The sequence below is a fragment of the Bemisia tabaci genome, chromosome 1 (assembly GCF_918797505.1).
Source record: "Bemisia tabaci chromosome 1, PGI_BMITA_v3".
NCBI lineage: Eukaryota > Metazoa > Arthropoda > Insecta > Hemiptera > Aleyrodidae > Bemisia > Bemisia tabaci.
In genome coordinates this window covers 83,518,356-83,533,231 of record NC_092793.1, presented here as the reverse complement: position 1 = coordinate 83,533,231, position 14,876 = coordinate 83,518,356, and the positions used below count along the sequence as shown (strand labels likewise).

The 14,876-nt window shown below is 36.8% G+C and overlaps 1 protein-coding gene across 1 annotated transcript in view; it reads left to right on the top strand.

Annotated features, from left to right (window-relative positions):
- LOC109044037 (uncharacterized) overlaps window positions 1–10,826 on the top strand; it is a 36,745-nt gene extending 25,919 nt beyond the window's left edge. Inside the window, exons 3-5 of the mRNA XM_019061509.2 lie at window positions 2,620–2,797; window positions 5,671–5,843; window positions 6,410–10,826. Of these exons, the coding sequence (XP_018917054.1) occupies window positions 2,620–2,797; window positions 5,671–5,843; window positions 6,410–6,451 (393 nt within the window). The 3' untranslated portion in view covers window positions 6,452–10,826. The remainder of the gene's footprint in view (window positions 1–2,619; window positions 2,798–5,670; window positions 5,844–6,409) is intronic.
- Window positions 10,827–14,876: the final 4,050 nt, after the last annotated feature.

Genomic DNA, 14,876 nt, shown 5'->3' with positions numbered 1-14,876 from the left:
AAAAATATACGGCGAAAATGCCCAAAAAACCGGAAAAATCTCGATGTTCAGACTCAGTGCGCGCTGGGTTAAATTTTTTTTTTTCAAAATCCTCTTGACTACCGCGTTTTTTTATCACGGGGAACCATTTAAGACCGTGGAACAGTTGGTTTTGTCGATTTAAAAAATAAGTCCCACCCTAGGGGCCATGTCCAATTTGTAGTTTAATAAGATTTTTCAAGTCTTTTTGCGGCCAAGGACTTTTTTAGAACCAAGGTTTTTTCGGAATTGAAGAAAGGATGAATTTTAGTTTCTGGCCTTTCCACGTACAAAAGACCCAGTCGTGGTTCCATTTATAATTTATATGACGATTTCTTACAGGTAATAGTTGGGAGTAGGTGATATAATTTTCAATGTTATTTGCCTAAGGCAGGATCTTAGTAAAGTGGTCTACTTTTTAAATACCTGAAATTCTGGAATGGCTGGGAATCCAGAGAAGATTAATATTAAGATTCTTATTTTCATAGAGTTTGATTTTAATTTCATTGATCAAGGGTACAGGTCGGTCGCCTTGTTATTATTTAGGTTTGAGAGGACGCTATGGGAATCGGAAAAAATTAGCTACTTTTGAAAGTTTGATCTGATGATGTAATCAATAGCTTGTAAATTTGCAAAAACTTCTGCATCGAAGATTGTGTGAAAGTAAGGAAGCTTAAAAATTTTAAAAAAATTGTTAATTAGAAAAGCGGATGTTACATATCCATGGGTTTTGGGTGATAGGTCAAAATGTCCAAAAAAAAAATGTCCAACAAGCAAGAATGTCCAGAGTTGAGAATGTCCATATTGTAAAAATGTCCAAGTATCTTAAATGTCCAATACTGGTTTTTTGGCCAAAGACAAAAATGCCCAAAAGTCCATTCCCTTTGCAAAAAAATTAGAAGGTGGCGACATTGTCGGCTTGAATACTAAATAAATTCGAATCCATGGAGACGACGGGGAAGATTTGAGAATCTTTTTTTCTTGAACTAACCTCAGTTGTGAAACTTTTTGGCTTTTGTAAAATTTTCGTTTGTTAAAAAATGCGGTAAAACCAATTACAGGGGCAAAATTTTACAATTTGTGATTTTTTTATGATTCTAAACTAAACTAATTGGTGAAAACTAAAAAAGTTGGTGATTTTATTGTGATTTTTGTGATGGCGAACCCAAGGCTATTGAAAAGCCAAAAAAATAAACCGACTTGGGTCATACGCGGATCAAACAAAAAATTTCAAAGAAGTCGAAAAGAAATCAGGAGAGAATCCTACAGCGCATCCAACGCTATCAAGAATTCAAAGATGAAGATGACATTCCACGGTACCTAAGGGGCATTGCCTATTACATTCGAGTTTCCAACGAGCCCGAAGACGAGAATAATGAGGAAAGTGATCAAGAATGAAGAATATCTAGAAACAAAAATAAATGGACTTTTGGGCATTTTTGTGTTTGGCCAAAGAACCAGTATTGGACATTTCAGATACTTGGACATTTGTAAAATAGGGACATTCTCAACTCTGGACATTCTTGCTTGTTGGACATTTTTTTTTGGACATTTTGACCTATCACCGGGTTTTGTCTTCATCTGTATAGCATTGAATGTAGTTGTCATATTGATTGAGTAATGGGAATGTAAATTCTGCTATGATAATACTTGGATCTACTTTTTAGATGTTATCCATAGATAGGAAGTTTATATTGGGCTTAAAGAATCGTAATTTAGGATCTTTGATTAAGTGACGCGGTAGTAAGGTTTCATGGATACTTGGTTCGAATCCTTATAGGAGAAGCCATCTCTATATGAAAAGGGGGTAGGTTTTATTGGACCAATCGCAAAATTTGCAGAATTTTTGGGTGAAAGCACATCACACATCAGAGAGTCAAAATGTAATCATTATTGATTTATCTCTTTAAATATACTGCATCCATAATGAAGTTCTTGCTTGATGTGCCGGGGATTTCCGCTTTAAGTACTTTTTCTTTCGTAATGATTCGCTAGAAGGTGCCATATAATGGTGCCACTGGTTTTCTTTGAAACCACATCTGAAGCTCAAAATAAAGCTCTCTAAGTTCAGACCTTAATGGAGGAGGTATCCCACACCACGTTGAAAGTCTACTTCTGAATCAAGTCAAATCTTCCATCCACAGGTGGAGAGCAAATACATTAGCATGTGGGGTTGCCGTGGTTCCAACTTTGGAGTCCCCAAATAAATTGACAACCCTGCTAATGTATTTGCTCTTTATCTGTGCATGGAGAGTTTGACTAGATATACAGATGGCCTCTCAACATAGTGTGGGATATCGGATATCCTCTTCATAGAGGCCTGAACCTTAAGAGCTTTTTTGAGCTTGGTATTGATTTCAGAGAAAATCAGTGGCACCATTGTCTTTCTAGCAAAGTTTTATGTAATCAAAGCACTCTAATTGCAAATCCTTAACTCATGCAAGAACTCTATTGACTACCTACCCGTAGCAGTGGAAGAATTCTTACAGCACTTGATGCCTTTCATTCATGCTACTTTACGTCGTGGGTATTTCAGTGGTTGTTCCTATCAAGAATGTTATTCGCCTCTAGCCCTTTTCATTCTTACTGTTCCTGTTACAGGATAATTCTAAAATTGTAGACGCAGTGTTGGCACATGTAATGCTCGGGTCAACCATCGTTACTAGTCAAGGACTTTACTCCGATCTATTGCAAGTCAAAGGAATGACTGATATTATTAGCACAGATGCTCTTATGTCTCTGGATCCTTTAGATGACCAGAAATCACTAAAAAATCTAGGTAAAAGTAGATCCAACTTCTTTTTGTTTCTTTTTTCTTTTATTAAAACGAGCAATTCAGAGACTGATGTTTAGAATTATGATGAAAAACCCAACTCTCAGCTCCTGCTTTGATGAAATATTATGCTATAACTGATTCGAATGGACTACCAATCCGCCAGTTGTATCACCTGTTAATAGACCAATGAAATCGACTGTGGATCAACTTGTGGAATCATGTGTCAATGGACCGGGTGAATTGTTTCACAATTAACCATTCAATTATCTCACAATGCCAGACTATTCAACCAGCTTATCATCAGATTTTATTATGGGTATTTTTCATAGACTCGACTGGTCAATCGAGAGACAATGGTTTATAGACATCTGATTTGACTGGCCCACCGGCGAACAAATTAGCTTGTTAATTGTCAGTTGATTCGACTGGTCGACGGACAGTTGTTTTGGCTGGTCAATTCAACCGGTTTTTCAGCTCGTAGTTTGTCTAGTCGATGCAGCTGTTAATGGACAGATGATTCAAGTGTCTACTAACCAGCTAAATGTACTTTTTAAATTGCCTGTGGATCGACCGATGAAATTGTCATGGATAGACTGGTCGATTGTGTGTTGGTTAACCTGTTGAATGGAGAGATTTCTAGTGATGATTTCACTGATTGATAGAGAAGTGATTTGATGGTATGATGGAGAGTGGATACAATCTTTTCATTGAGATTCAGGGGTATAGAGAATGCTCCATCACGCGCCTGCTCGGATAAGTGAAAATGTGGAAAGGCCCTTACAAATGTGGAAGGAGGGAAAATCTAAAGGGTCAAAAGTCGAAAATCAAAGAAAAGAAGAGAGGAAAGGTCCTCTTATTTGAAGTTGGTGGGAAATTTTTTTGGAAAACTGATGAGAAAAATTTGGAAATCTGCTCGGCGGGCGTGTAAAAATGTGGAAGCTTAGAAGATTCTGCACCTCTGGAGAGATGAACTGTACGTTGGTCAAGAGATGATGTGGTCAGTCTATCTAGAGACACTTTGAACATTAAATCAAGAGATGATGGTATAGATGATGAGATGATTTAAATGGTCGGTCTAGAAATGATGTGATCAGTTTAATTGTCAGTCAAGAAATCGGTTGGACTGACTGTTAGTAAACTGTTTAAATCATTTGTTGATCGGTCGATCAACAGCGGCCTCAACTGGTCGATCGAAAGAAGATTCGATTGGAAAGTTTTGACTGATGTATGGATAGAAGATTTAATTAGTCGATCGATAAAAGATTCTACTGGTTGATTGACAGGTTAATGGACAGACTATGCAGGTGGTTAATCTAATCGGCAGAAAATTTGACTGGTTGACCCACAGCCCATTTAGCTGCTCAATTGTCAGATAATTCCATGGGTTGATCAAGAGATGATTCAGTAATTTGATAGAAAGACAAATGTATCTGTCCTTTGGGTGACTATTTTACCAGCTTGAATTTGAATTTGACCAGCTTGCTGATTAGTGGAATTGTTTTTTGATTGACCAGTCAAATAGATTGTTGATAAACTGGTTGAATCGTCCATTGACAATAAGGTAATGAAATGGTTGCTCAAGAGTAGATTCGTCGGGTGTATTGACTCATGTCTTCTTTTGTTGATCTACAGTCAGTTTCACTGGTTGATCGACAATTGATTAGACTTGCCCATCGGCAATAGATTTTGATGGCTTATTAGCAGGTAATACAAGTCAATGCATAGTGCGGAAAAAGCCAATCCAGCTACTCAAAAGTCGTTTCCTCAAGTGTTTCGCAGAAAGCTATCCAAATCTTAATTTCATTCTCTGATAACCACTGACACAAAAACAATGAATGAAATCACCAAAATTTTGTTTCTTATTGAAGTGTTCATTAGGAACAGATTTCTGATCTCACATTTTTTACTGTATTTAACATTTAAATTTGCATTGTCGAAAACCATTTTGACCATGTAAAAATTGATGTGAATGATTTAAAAATACATCGCATCAGATCGGATAGTTGAGAAAAATTAAGGTGACATTAACTGAAGGTTGGTTTAAAAGGCTGGTCCGGGAAGCGGATCATTGTTAGATCAAACCATTGAGCGATGTGAGTGACGTGATATAACCAAGGGGATTGGCAAAACCTTTATTTTCTTTATTCTGGGTCCACCTATTTGCTAAAAACGATTTTGACCCATGAAATTGGAATAAACATCAACAGTGTAAGCACAGGGACTGTTGAGCGGCTATATTGGCTTTTCCACCCTGTTTACTGGTTCATCAACATTTAGCTGCATACTTGACCAACGATTTGACCGGTCGTTCAATATTCAATTTAGCTGGGTGATGAACAGTTGATTTGTATTGGTTAGGCGTCTGTCGGTTGGATTGGTGGATTGACAGTATTTTGACTGGCCGACAGACAAATAATTCAGATGAGCCAGGACCATTCAGATGGACAGATGGTCCAGTCGGGTTGACTGTCATTCGACAGCCTGAATAGGCTATCCATCAACCAGTCAAGTCTGTGGTCGATTATTCAGCCATATTATCTGTCAAGAGACCAGTGGAATCCATGAGGAATCTAAATGAGTTATTCTTTGTCAGGAAACAGTATTACTGTTGCCTTGTCAATTTTTCCAACTCAGGCTTGGAAAATTTAGCAGTACACATTCACAACTCACAATAAGTTATGACTTCAATGGAAACCTAAAGGAGCCTTAAGTTTTTCTCTTAAAAATTCATCTTGTATACACAAAATAATGCTGGACTTTTGATTTTGAAGAAATAGTATAACCAAATAAAATTATGTGGCAAAATCCACTTGATTGAATTATCAAATTGTACTTCACTATCAGTTCTCTTGCTCATCATTTAATTACATTTCCAGAAACTATTTGGGCTATGACAGTAAACGTCTGTCAACAAATTCAAGAACTGAGCAATTCAAATGGAGAGCAACTGCTCAGAGAACTTCAGTGGCGGCAGATTTATGGTTCCTCACCACTGGAAAATATCTTACACCATATAGTCAAGTATAATGCTGTAAATGCTCCGGAGAAGGTATGATATCTATTGAATACCTATATATCCCTTGATAGGTAGCACAATTAATTACAACAGGCGTCCTGAATTTCTTTTTCCTGAAGAGAGAAATGTATTGAGAAAAAAATAACTTAAACGTCATCGTCAACTGATGCCACAATGATGTCTTCCATGGGTGTTCCATTGATATCATTGTTTAAAACCATGATGACACCGCATGTACCAAATATATCCGAATCAATTCCTGAAGCAACATGTGATTGATGCCACTGGAGGGGTAGGAGGGAGAGAAAATCACAAGTAGAAGTATATTTTCTTGTTTTTGCCTAACTTTCTAGGGAAAAATCCGTTTCTTTTCACAGAAAGTGAGAGGGAATCCATTGTAAACTATCCTTTAGAAAATATGGGGTATCAGGAAATTCAAAATTCTAGACATCACTTGTTAAATTATCATTTTTAGTAACTTTCGGCCACCCTAGTAAATCTGATCGGAAATTTTGTACAATTTTTACCTCCCCCCCTCCTCTTCCTCAAAAAGAGAGGGAATTAAAACTTCTTGCATAATTTGGTGGCTTCTGTTTCAGTATGCACTGCCTTCTCAAACCAATCATGAAATATTGCTTTGAGAATGTAAGAATCTTGTTTGAAACACTGGGACAATCAATGTTGAGTTCACTGTGTCAAAATTCAACAGGTCATGCAGGTAAACTTATGCACCTACAAAAAAAATGTTAACGCTTGCAGGGGTGCAGGAACAAATTTCCTTCCATATTTACAATGCTTTTCAAATGAAGTTTCAAAATGTTCCTCATCTTAAGGAACCTATCAAAAAGGTTAAACAAGTTTTGACTGAGAATCAGCGTTTCTCTGCAACAGGCTGTAACATAGGAAAAAGGATTTGTGTCAATCTTTCGAAACAAGCTAGAAATATTCAAAAATTTCAGATACTCAAGAAAACATGCTAGAAAATTGGAGAAGATCTGTTATCATGAAGTAGAAAACTTCTAACATCTTCCGAAAAGTCAGGGAAATTTTAAAGCTCACTGAAAATTTATAATCTAGGAGGTGATTTTTCTGACATGACAAGAGGCTTGCTGAATCTAAGAACCTTGTAAAATATGCAGGTTAATTCCAAAACTTATAAAAAATCAAGAAGATTCAAAAGCATCCCAAAGGCTAGGACTGTTATAGAAAATTAGGAAGATTCTGAATTTCTGTAAGTAGCAAGGGGAAGTCCAAAGTTAGCTAAAAATTTTTGAAAATGTCGAAACTGAGTCTCCAAAATGAGGAAGAACCAGGAACTGAAAAGAAAAATTTGCAAAATTCTGAAACTTTCCTCGATGTAGAATGATGGTAAAATTTTCCGAACTTCCCTGAAAAGTCACGGAAATTTAGGACTTGGCTTCAAAATGTTTTGGAAATTTTGAGACATTCTTCAAATCAATCTTTCAATTCTTCTGAAAACAGTTCTAAAAATTCCAATTGCTAAAGAAAAGAGGAAGAAACCTAAATGTAAGAGGAATCTGGACTCTGCTGTTTTGCATTCACTACACCCCTGCATCAGTGACAGAGGAGATATCATTTTCATAGAATTGGTATTTTAAAGTTTTCCATGAAGCCTCACTGCTATATGGTCAGGAATTAGTCGGAGGCTGTGAAATTTTAAAAAAGGGCACATTCCATGTTCAGGGATAACAGACTAGAAACCAGACATCTTGAGGAAATAAAATCTTACTTGATACCTCAAATGCCTGACAAATGCCTTTTGATCTACCTTCTCGATGAGGAGTTTAGAGCAGGTTGAAGGGTTTTCCATCCTGATTCTAGAACTTGGAGAGTATTGCCTCCAAAAAACGATTGGCAGTAGTAGGAGCGAACTGGTCAGTTCATGAGAGGTAATGTAATTCTTTGCTAGATTGGCATTTGTTCTGAGGAACAGAGTGGAATTCATGTTCGATACTCCTCTTCAAAGGCGCTCATCAGGCTTCTGATCAGATTGATCTGAATCAGCTGTGCTTGAAATACTGCCAAAAATGTTCAGTTTAATTTCAGACCCCTACCCTGTTTGCCAAGTTGGTTTGGTTTCGCCACCTGTTTCAATCATTGGCTCTTCGGTGCAATCTCCCAGACCCTGGGACCCTGGGGTTCAGACCCTGTTGGTTTTCTGTCAGGTAACAACCGATAAAGAGCAGCTCAAATATAGGCTTTGTGCAGTAGCATACAAAAAATTCCTGGAGCCCTCTTTCATAATTTCAATTGGCAGTCATGACTTCGTTGGACAAAAATTGTCTATTTAATGGTAAAATGAAGTGTTTTTATATTTCATTACATATTTGTTCCTAGAATTTAAGAATTGTTTCTTATTTTCTCTTTTATTATATGTACGTTAACATTATTTTTACTTATATATTTTAGATACTCAATTCATTTCATTTCTTTTGGTAAATGAAGTTTGAATGAAGTTCGTTTTTCTGTAAATAAAATGTAAATGCCCGTTCGTTTGATCAAATTTCAGTTGGCCTTTTAAAATTTGATATTTTTGATAAGCACAGTATTTTTTGGAGGATCTGAGGGTTTTTGAGCACCTACTTGATACAAGTAAAGGTAGGGGTGAAGGAAGAAGAAAGGGACATGTATTATTCCTTGAATATAAAGTGTCAAAAATGTATAGTTCTGTTTCCCCTCGAAGTAAGATAAAAATAAATTTTAAAGAGAGGATAGTTTTCACTATGTGACATCTTGGCGCATCACCTCTCATTTTAACATTTGCACCTCAGCAGATTAGGCCAATCTGTCATGATTCCTCTATTAATTATAATTTAACTCTAGGAAACCAAGGTTCTTTGAGTGTCCAGCTTACTCCAAAGTTTACTTTTTTAACCCAGAAGTTCTTTTTCAAAGTGTCTTTTAGTTTCCTTTTTCCTATCTACCTTTCAAAAAATTGCCAGGTCCCAATTGAAAGTTTTTAATGGTCTAAAAAGCAAAAAGGCATGGTTACTTTCAACATCCACAATTTTTTCATCTTGTTCTAAATTCTTTTGTTTTTTAATTCCCTTTTTTTTGTTCAAGCACAGCTTTCAGCAAGCGATACTATTTTTTTGTGGAAAATATCACTCCAAGTATTCAAAATGATGTAATTTTCTTAAAGACACGTTTGCCATGATGTGTCATAAAAAACCATTATCGAGATTTTCTTGTTTTTAAAGACACGTTTGTCATGATGTGTTATAAAAAACCATTCTCGAGATTTTCTTGTCTCAAAACCAGTTATGTTGACCTCTTAAGCAAGTCCATTACATTGAGGAAAATCGAGAAATTTGAGTCCTTCCAACAGCATTTCCGTCATTTTTTTCTTCCACTCTCAGTCTCTCCCTCTTGTTTCCCCCTTTCTCTCCTTCTCTCAAAAGAATGAATAAATAAACTCGAAATTTGCTGCCCAGTGCCCTATCACCGTCAGTGCTGCCCTAAATCCAGCTCTGTGGGCAACAACGGACACTCATGTCAGAGCTTAATAGTTCGCATACATAGCCAGCAGATTCTGACACCAGTGGCTTACTAGAATTTGTTGGTATTATCGAAAATTGCGTACTGATATCCAACAAGGATTAGTTTGAACAATTCAGCACTCATAATTTTGAACTCTGAGTATTAAGATAAATAGGTTCCGTATATTTTTTTGTCCCCTCATCACCTATTTTACCCTCTCCAAATTGGGTTCATAAAGTATTCAAGGGTCATGTGACCGAACTCTAGGGAATGATTCTTCAAGCCTAATTTAGACTTGTTTCCCTCATTATTGGAAGCACTTACTTGTAGGAGCCCTCTCAAACCATAACCAAATGCTGTGTAGTGGTTGCTTCGTAAATAGGCTGAGACGATAGTAAAATGTGTAACCTCTTGCATCAATCGTCCTTTGAGTGTTCGTTATTTGAATTAAAGAATCTTTTAAGAGTGGAATTAGAAAAAAAGTGAAGGATTTGCAAGAATTCTTAATACGTAACTAACTTCCTTGTACTGCCCCTGCCCTTGCAGAAAGTGACCACTGAAAGAAACTCACTTCTCTGCCTTCTGATGGTAAGCAGAACTGGCTTTCTTTCGATGAAGCATTAATGAACCTGGACACTGAATTTCTTGAAAACTGATGTTTCCGTCATAAAACTGCTAGAAAACCTCTCATTGCATTTTTCCATGCTTTTTCTGTATAGGTTTCTGTGGACTTGAGAAATTTTTATTCAGCAAGTATATATAATTTTATCCATCCGAAGTTAATAAGCTCCCCTTAAAGAACCTCCCTTTAATTTAGTCACTTACATTTTCGACCCCAAATTCAGATTAGGGGTTTCAAAAAATGCCGAATATTTTTTCACGAAATTCGTTCCAAAAATGTGTTCAAATCTCGAATGATATAGATTTTTTCTAAAACTTGGAAGCTCTTCAGCTCAAAGGGGTTTTTATTAGCACCCATCTTATTCACAATCTCGGAGAAAAACCGAGAAATTCCTATTTTTTCCTTTTGATTTGTTCTCAGAAATTTAGCAGAGTAAACCTGCGACTCGTTTTTTCCATTTTAGTTATTAGCTCTCATTAATCATTGTATATAAGTATTTTTTGCATCAAGTACCTCGAGCAGTTTGAATTATTTTCTCCCCGATTTTTTCTCTTATTCTGTGTTTGATCATAGCTTTTTGCTGTAAACTAGTTTCATTCTCTCATCAATGTAGGTCTGACTAAGAAATTTCAGTACCATCCTTGTCCATTTTAGTCCATTCATTGTCAGGTGTTTATAGTCCATCAGCAAAAATTGGATCTTTGAATCAGTGAACCTAACGAACAACAATTGATACGAATAATCTGAATTTAAAAAAATTAAAATTTGTGAATGCACAACATCAAGGCGCTAAAACCCATGCTCTGATGAAGAAACGCTTTTGTTAATGTTTTTTATACTTCGTAAATCAGTTTCATGCATTGTTAGAATCATGAAGTGTCATTACAATAGACGATTCTTGTGTCTGAATTTTTTTTTTTTTTTTTTTTTTTTTTTTAGAATATTTTAAATAGTATCTTTTTACTGTTTCTACGTTTTTGTCGGTCAGCTTTTTATTGAAGGGCTTTTTTTTCTTGCGATAACCTACTCTTTCTCTCTTTCATTGTTTTCCTTATTTATGAGAATCTATATTTTTGAGCAATAATTCTCCATCAGATCTTTCATAGGGATAGTAAGCCGTTTCTAATAACAATTTTTTGGGAAGGAAGGTAGTATTGCTTAATTTTTGTAAAATAAAAGGATGTGAATAAATTAGTAGTTTTAGGTAATAAGGTACATGACAAATTGAATTTATTATTTTTGATAACTTATTTTCTTGAACTTTTAGATTGTTAGCTAATTTTGAATTATTGTTGAGCTTATTTTTATAAATTCTCTGAAATACGATTGTTTGGACAATTGGTTCTGCAGAGATAATTTCCTTAAGAGCTGCTCCAAAAATGATTTGTTTAAATTTGTGGTCCTGAGGTATCATTTCATCCTCCGCCTATCAGTCAAGGCAATCTGTTTTATTTTGAAAATTTAATTTTCGTTTTTGACTATTTCTGATCAACTGTCATGATTCCATTCAAGGACTCATTTAGTCGTCACTTCATGACATGACAGCATTCCTTGCCAAGTCCTTTCTGAGTCTCTTTTCGCTCCAGAGAATGGTTATTGGTCTCTCTTGCTCTTGTGTGGCCTGTGTTTATTGTTTTCCCTTTCAAAGTCTAGAAGTCATGTAATGATTACTCTTAAGTGTACTCTCTGAAAGCAAATACAGTCTTTTTCAAATGTATTAGCAGATATGCATTTGGATCCCTGAAATTGGATTTTAGAAAAAGGCAGCTACAGATAGGGGTCAAGTGAGAGGAAGTGAGCCAGATATACAGGGTGATCCAGACCACCCGTCCACTATCTTTTTCTCGGAAACGGCGGAGAATTGAGCTTCGGGACAAAAAGTTTCATTGAGTAAATCGACCCCAAAGAATCGAATGAAAATATTTCCAGCCCCCCAAAATGGCCCCTTGGGAGAAGCCCCCCCCTCCCGTTTCTCGCGATTTTCAAATAGGGAGGGTATGCTTTGACTTTAGATTCGTAGTCTACGGCAAGAAGTAAGAACATTTTGTTCTTTGCACTTTTTCCCTAAACCCCCAATTTTTTGGAGTTATGCAGCATTTTTGGGGCAATTTTCAATTCGATGTTGTAAGCGGCCAAATTATCCAAATTTCAAAATCTAAAAATCACCTGAGAGGAGAGGTCAATACCTTTTTATTGATGTGCCATATGACCCCTGTTGCTCCAAAATTTCGGGGGCCACGACCCCCCCCCCCAAAAAAAAAAATTTGGGGCTTTGGAGGGCCGTAAGTCGAAAATTTCGAATGGCATCGGTATATTTTGACTTCAGATTTGGATTTTACGCGAAAAGTTACGTAGAATTACTATGACGCATGGCCTGTTCGCTTCAAATTTTTTTTTCTCCTTATTTTCTCCAAAAATACACGGCTTCTTATGGGGAAATGGGGTTCGTTAGTAATTTGGAGCAAACAGGCCGTGCGCCATATCGATTCTACGTAACTATTCGCGTAGAATCCAAATCTGAAGTCAAAATATACCGATGCCATTCGAAATTTTCGACTTACGGCCCTCCAAGGCCCCAAATTTTTTTTTTTTTTGGGGGGGGGGGGGGGTCGTGGCCCCCGAAATTTTGGAGCAACAGGGGTCATATGGCACATCAATAAAAAGGTATTGACCTCTCCTCTCAGGTGATTTTTAGATTTTGAAATTTGGATAATTTGGCCGCTTACAACATCGAATTGAAAATTGCCCCAAAAATGCTGCATAACTCCAAAAAATTGGGGGTTTAGGGAAAAAGTGCAAAGAACAAAATGTTCTTACTTCTTGCCGTAGACTACGAATCTAAAGTCAAAGCATACCCTCCCTATTTGAAAATCGCGAGAAACGGGAGGGGGGAGGGCTTCCCTCAAGGGGCCATTTTGGGGGGCTGGAAATATTTTCATTCGATTCTTTGGGGTCGATTTACCCAATGAAACTTTTTGTCCCGAAGCTCAATTCTCCGCCATTTTCGAGAGAAAGATACTGGATGGGTGGTCTGGATCACCCTGTAACCTACTAAAGGAACTCAAGATTACACCAATGTCTCTCTGATTGCCATCGATGGAGGCTTCAGCAGCTTCTGTTAAGTTTTATGATGCACAGCCGAATGAGTCCATTACTAATTTCTTGTCTGTTTCAATAATTGATCTTCACGCAAGTTGTAGCTTAGAAATTTTTGCCCTCCTAACTGTTAAATGTTCAGTTGTGCGTGATCAACTTGATTTTCATATGAAATGTTAAATGCATTTACAGAGCATGAGGCTGTTACTTGTTTAACCCATTTTTGATCGGGATCAGAAACTGTTTTCTAATAAGACCCAATTACAATCCCTTTTAAGTTCATTATGTTAATAAAGTAGCCGTGTCTTCTGTTTGTTGAGCCGGGATTTAGACATTCTCTGTGAAATCACTTTGAGAGCTCCTTTTTGTGCAGTGTTATCCCATGGCAAAGTGAACCCAAGTAGGAAATATGTAGATTTTTTTTCTCTGGCACAGGCATTGGGTCCAGTTTACAGAAAAAAAACAACATTGAGTACCATAAGAGGTAATAGAAAAAACAATTTGAAAAAATTCTATCAAATATATTTCTAAAAAACCCTCAAAATGTTTATGTTTGATACAATACCCCCAGCCATAACCAAACAATGCTTCTACTTTTGAGCCTCACTCTGGTTCAAAAATGTGTAATGACCTGTTCAAATGATCCTGGGTAAGCTCAAATTTTCTCTCTCATTTTAATTTTAATAAAACCAGGCAAATTCGGTATTTTCTAAGTCATCCAAAAGGTAATCGAAAATTGCATACTTGGACCACGTTTTGCAATGAAGAACAACTATTTCAGGCTCAATTTAAAAGCAACATTTGTCCCATTTGATTTTCTGTGCAGGTAGGTGCTCTAACGAATGAGCCCGAAATATTAGTTCCTTATTACAAAATGAGATCCAATTGCATCTGGCCTACCAGAAATGGTAAATATTAATTTCTGTCAGGCTTAAGGTGAATCCAGGGTTCGATGAGGGATAATTCAAGATTAGAGATAGTGCCACCAGTCACCACTGGGAATTTTAATTTTCTTCGACGATTACTGAAATAATATCGTTAAAATTTCAAAAAGCAGATCCACAAGATATAGATAATTTTTTGCTTGATTTTTTGAGCCAAAAATATTGACTTTTAGAATTACAAGCGCAGAGAAAGTACAGCTGAAACTTTCAGCTCAGCGGTGGCGGCTGAGCGTGCAACCGAACCCCTCATGTTCTGTCTCTCTCTCTCTCTCTCTCTCTCCCCCCCCCCCCCAATTGCCGCAATGGGAATTACTTTCCGCCGTAGTTACAACTTTATTTTTGGGAATTTTGAGAAGATTTTTTTACTGAGTGTTCCTCAAATATGTCGCTATATCCCCTAGATCCCCAATCTTGAATAAGTATTATGATTTTCATTATTTTGGCAAATATATACAGCTATTCTGAGCAGCACGACGTGGTGGCCAAATCGCTAAGTTCGAAGCCTGGATTCACCTTAAGGCGATCATGTGCGAGATACCTCTTGTTTCTAACCTGTATTAATTCATAATCTGTTTAGGGTCTTTTTTTTTCACGCCATGTCTGAAATTGAGAGAAGAGTGTGTACCAGGTAACACCCAAAAGGCCCCTTTATAACAAATTCTTGCCTGAGATTTTGATGAACAATTAATGCAACTGCAAATGCTAAAAAATCGCTCACAGGCGAAAATCTCTCTGCTCTAACACTTAATTTTTCGGAACTTTGGATGTAGTTGTGTAAATTCCAATTTTTATATTGTGCGCCTGCCTCATCCAAAACAATGGAATGGCCGTCCATTGAAATCCATGAGCCATTCCAAATAAATTTGGACCTTCATTTTTCTCCCTAAGAAACTTTTCTGATTT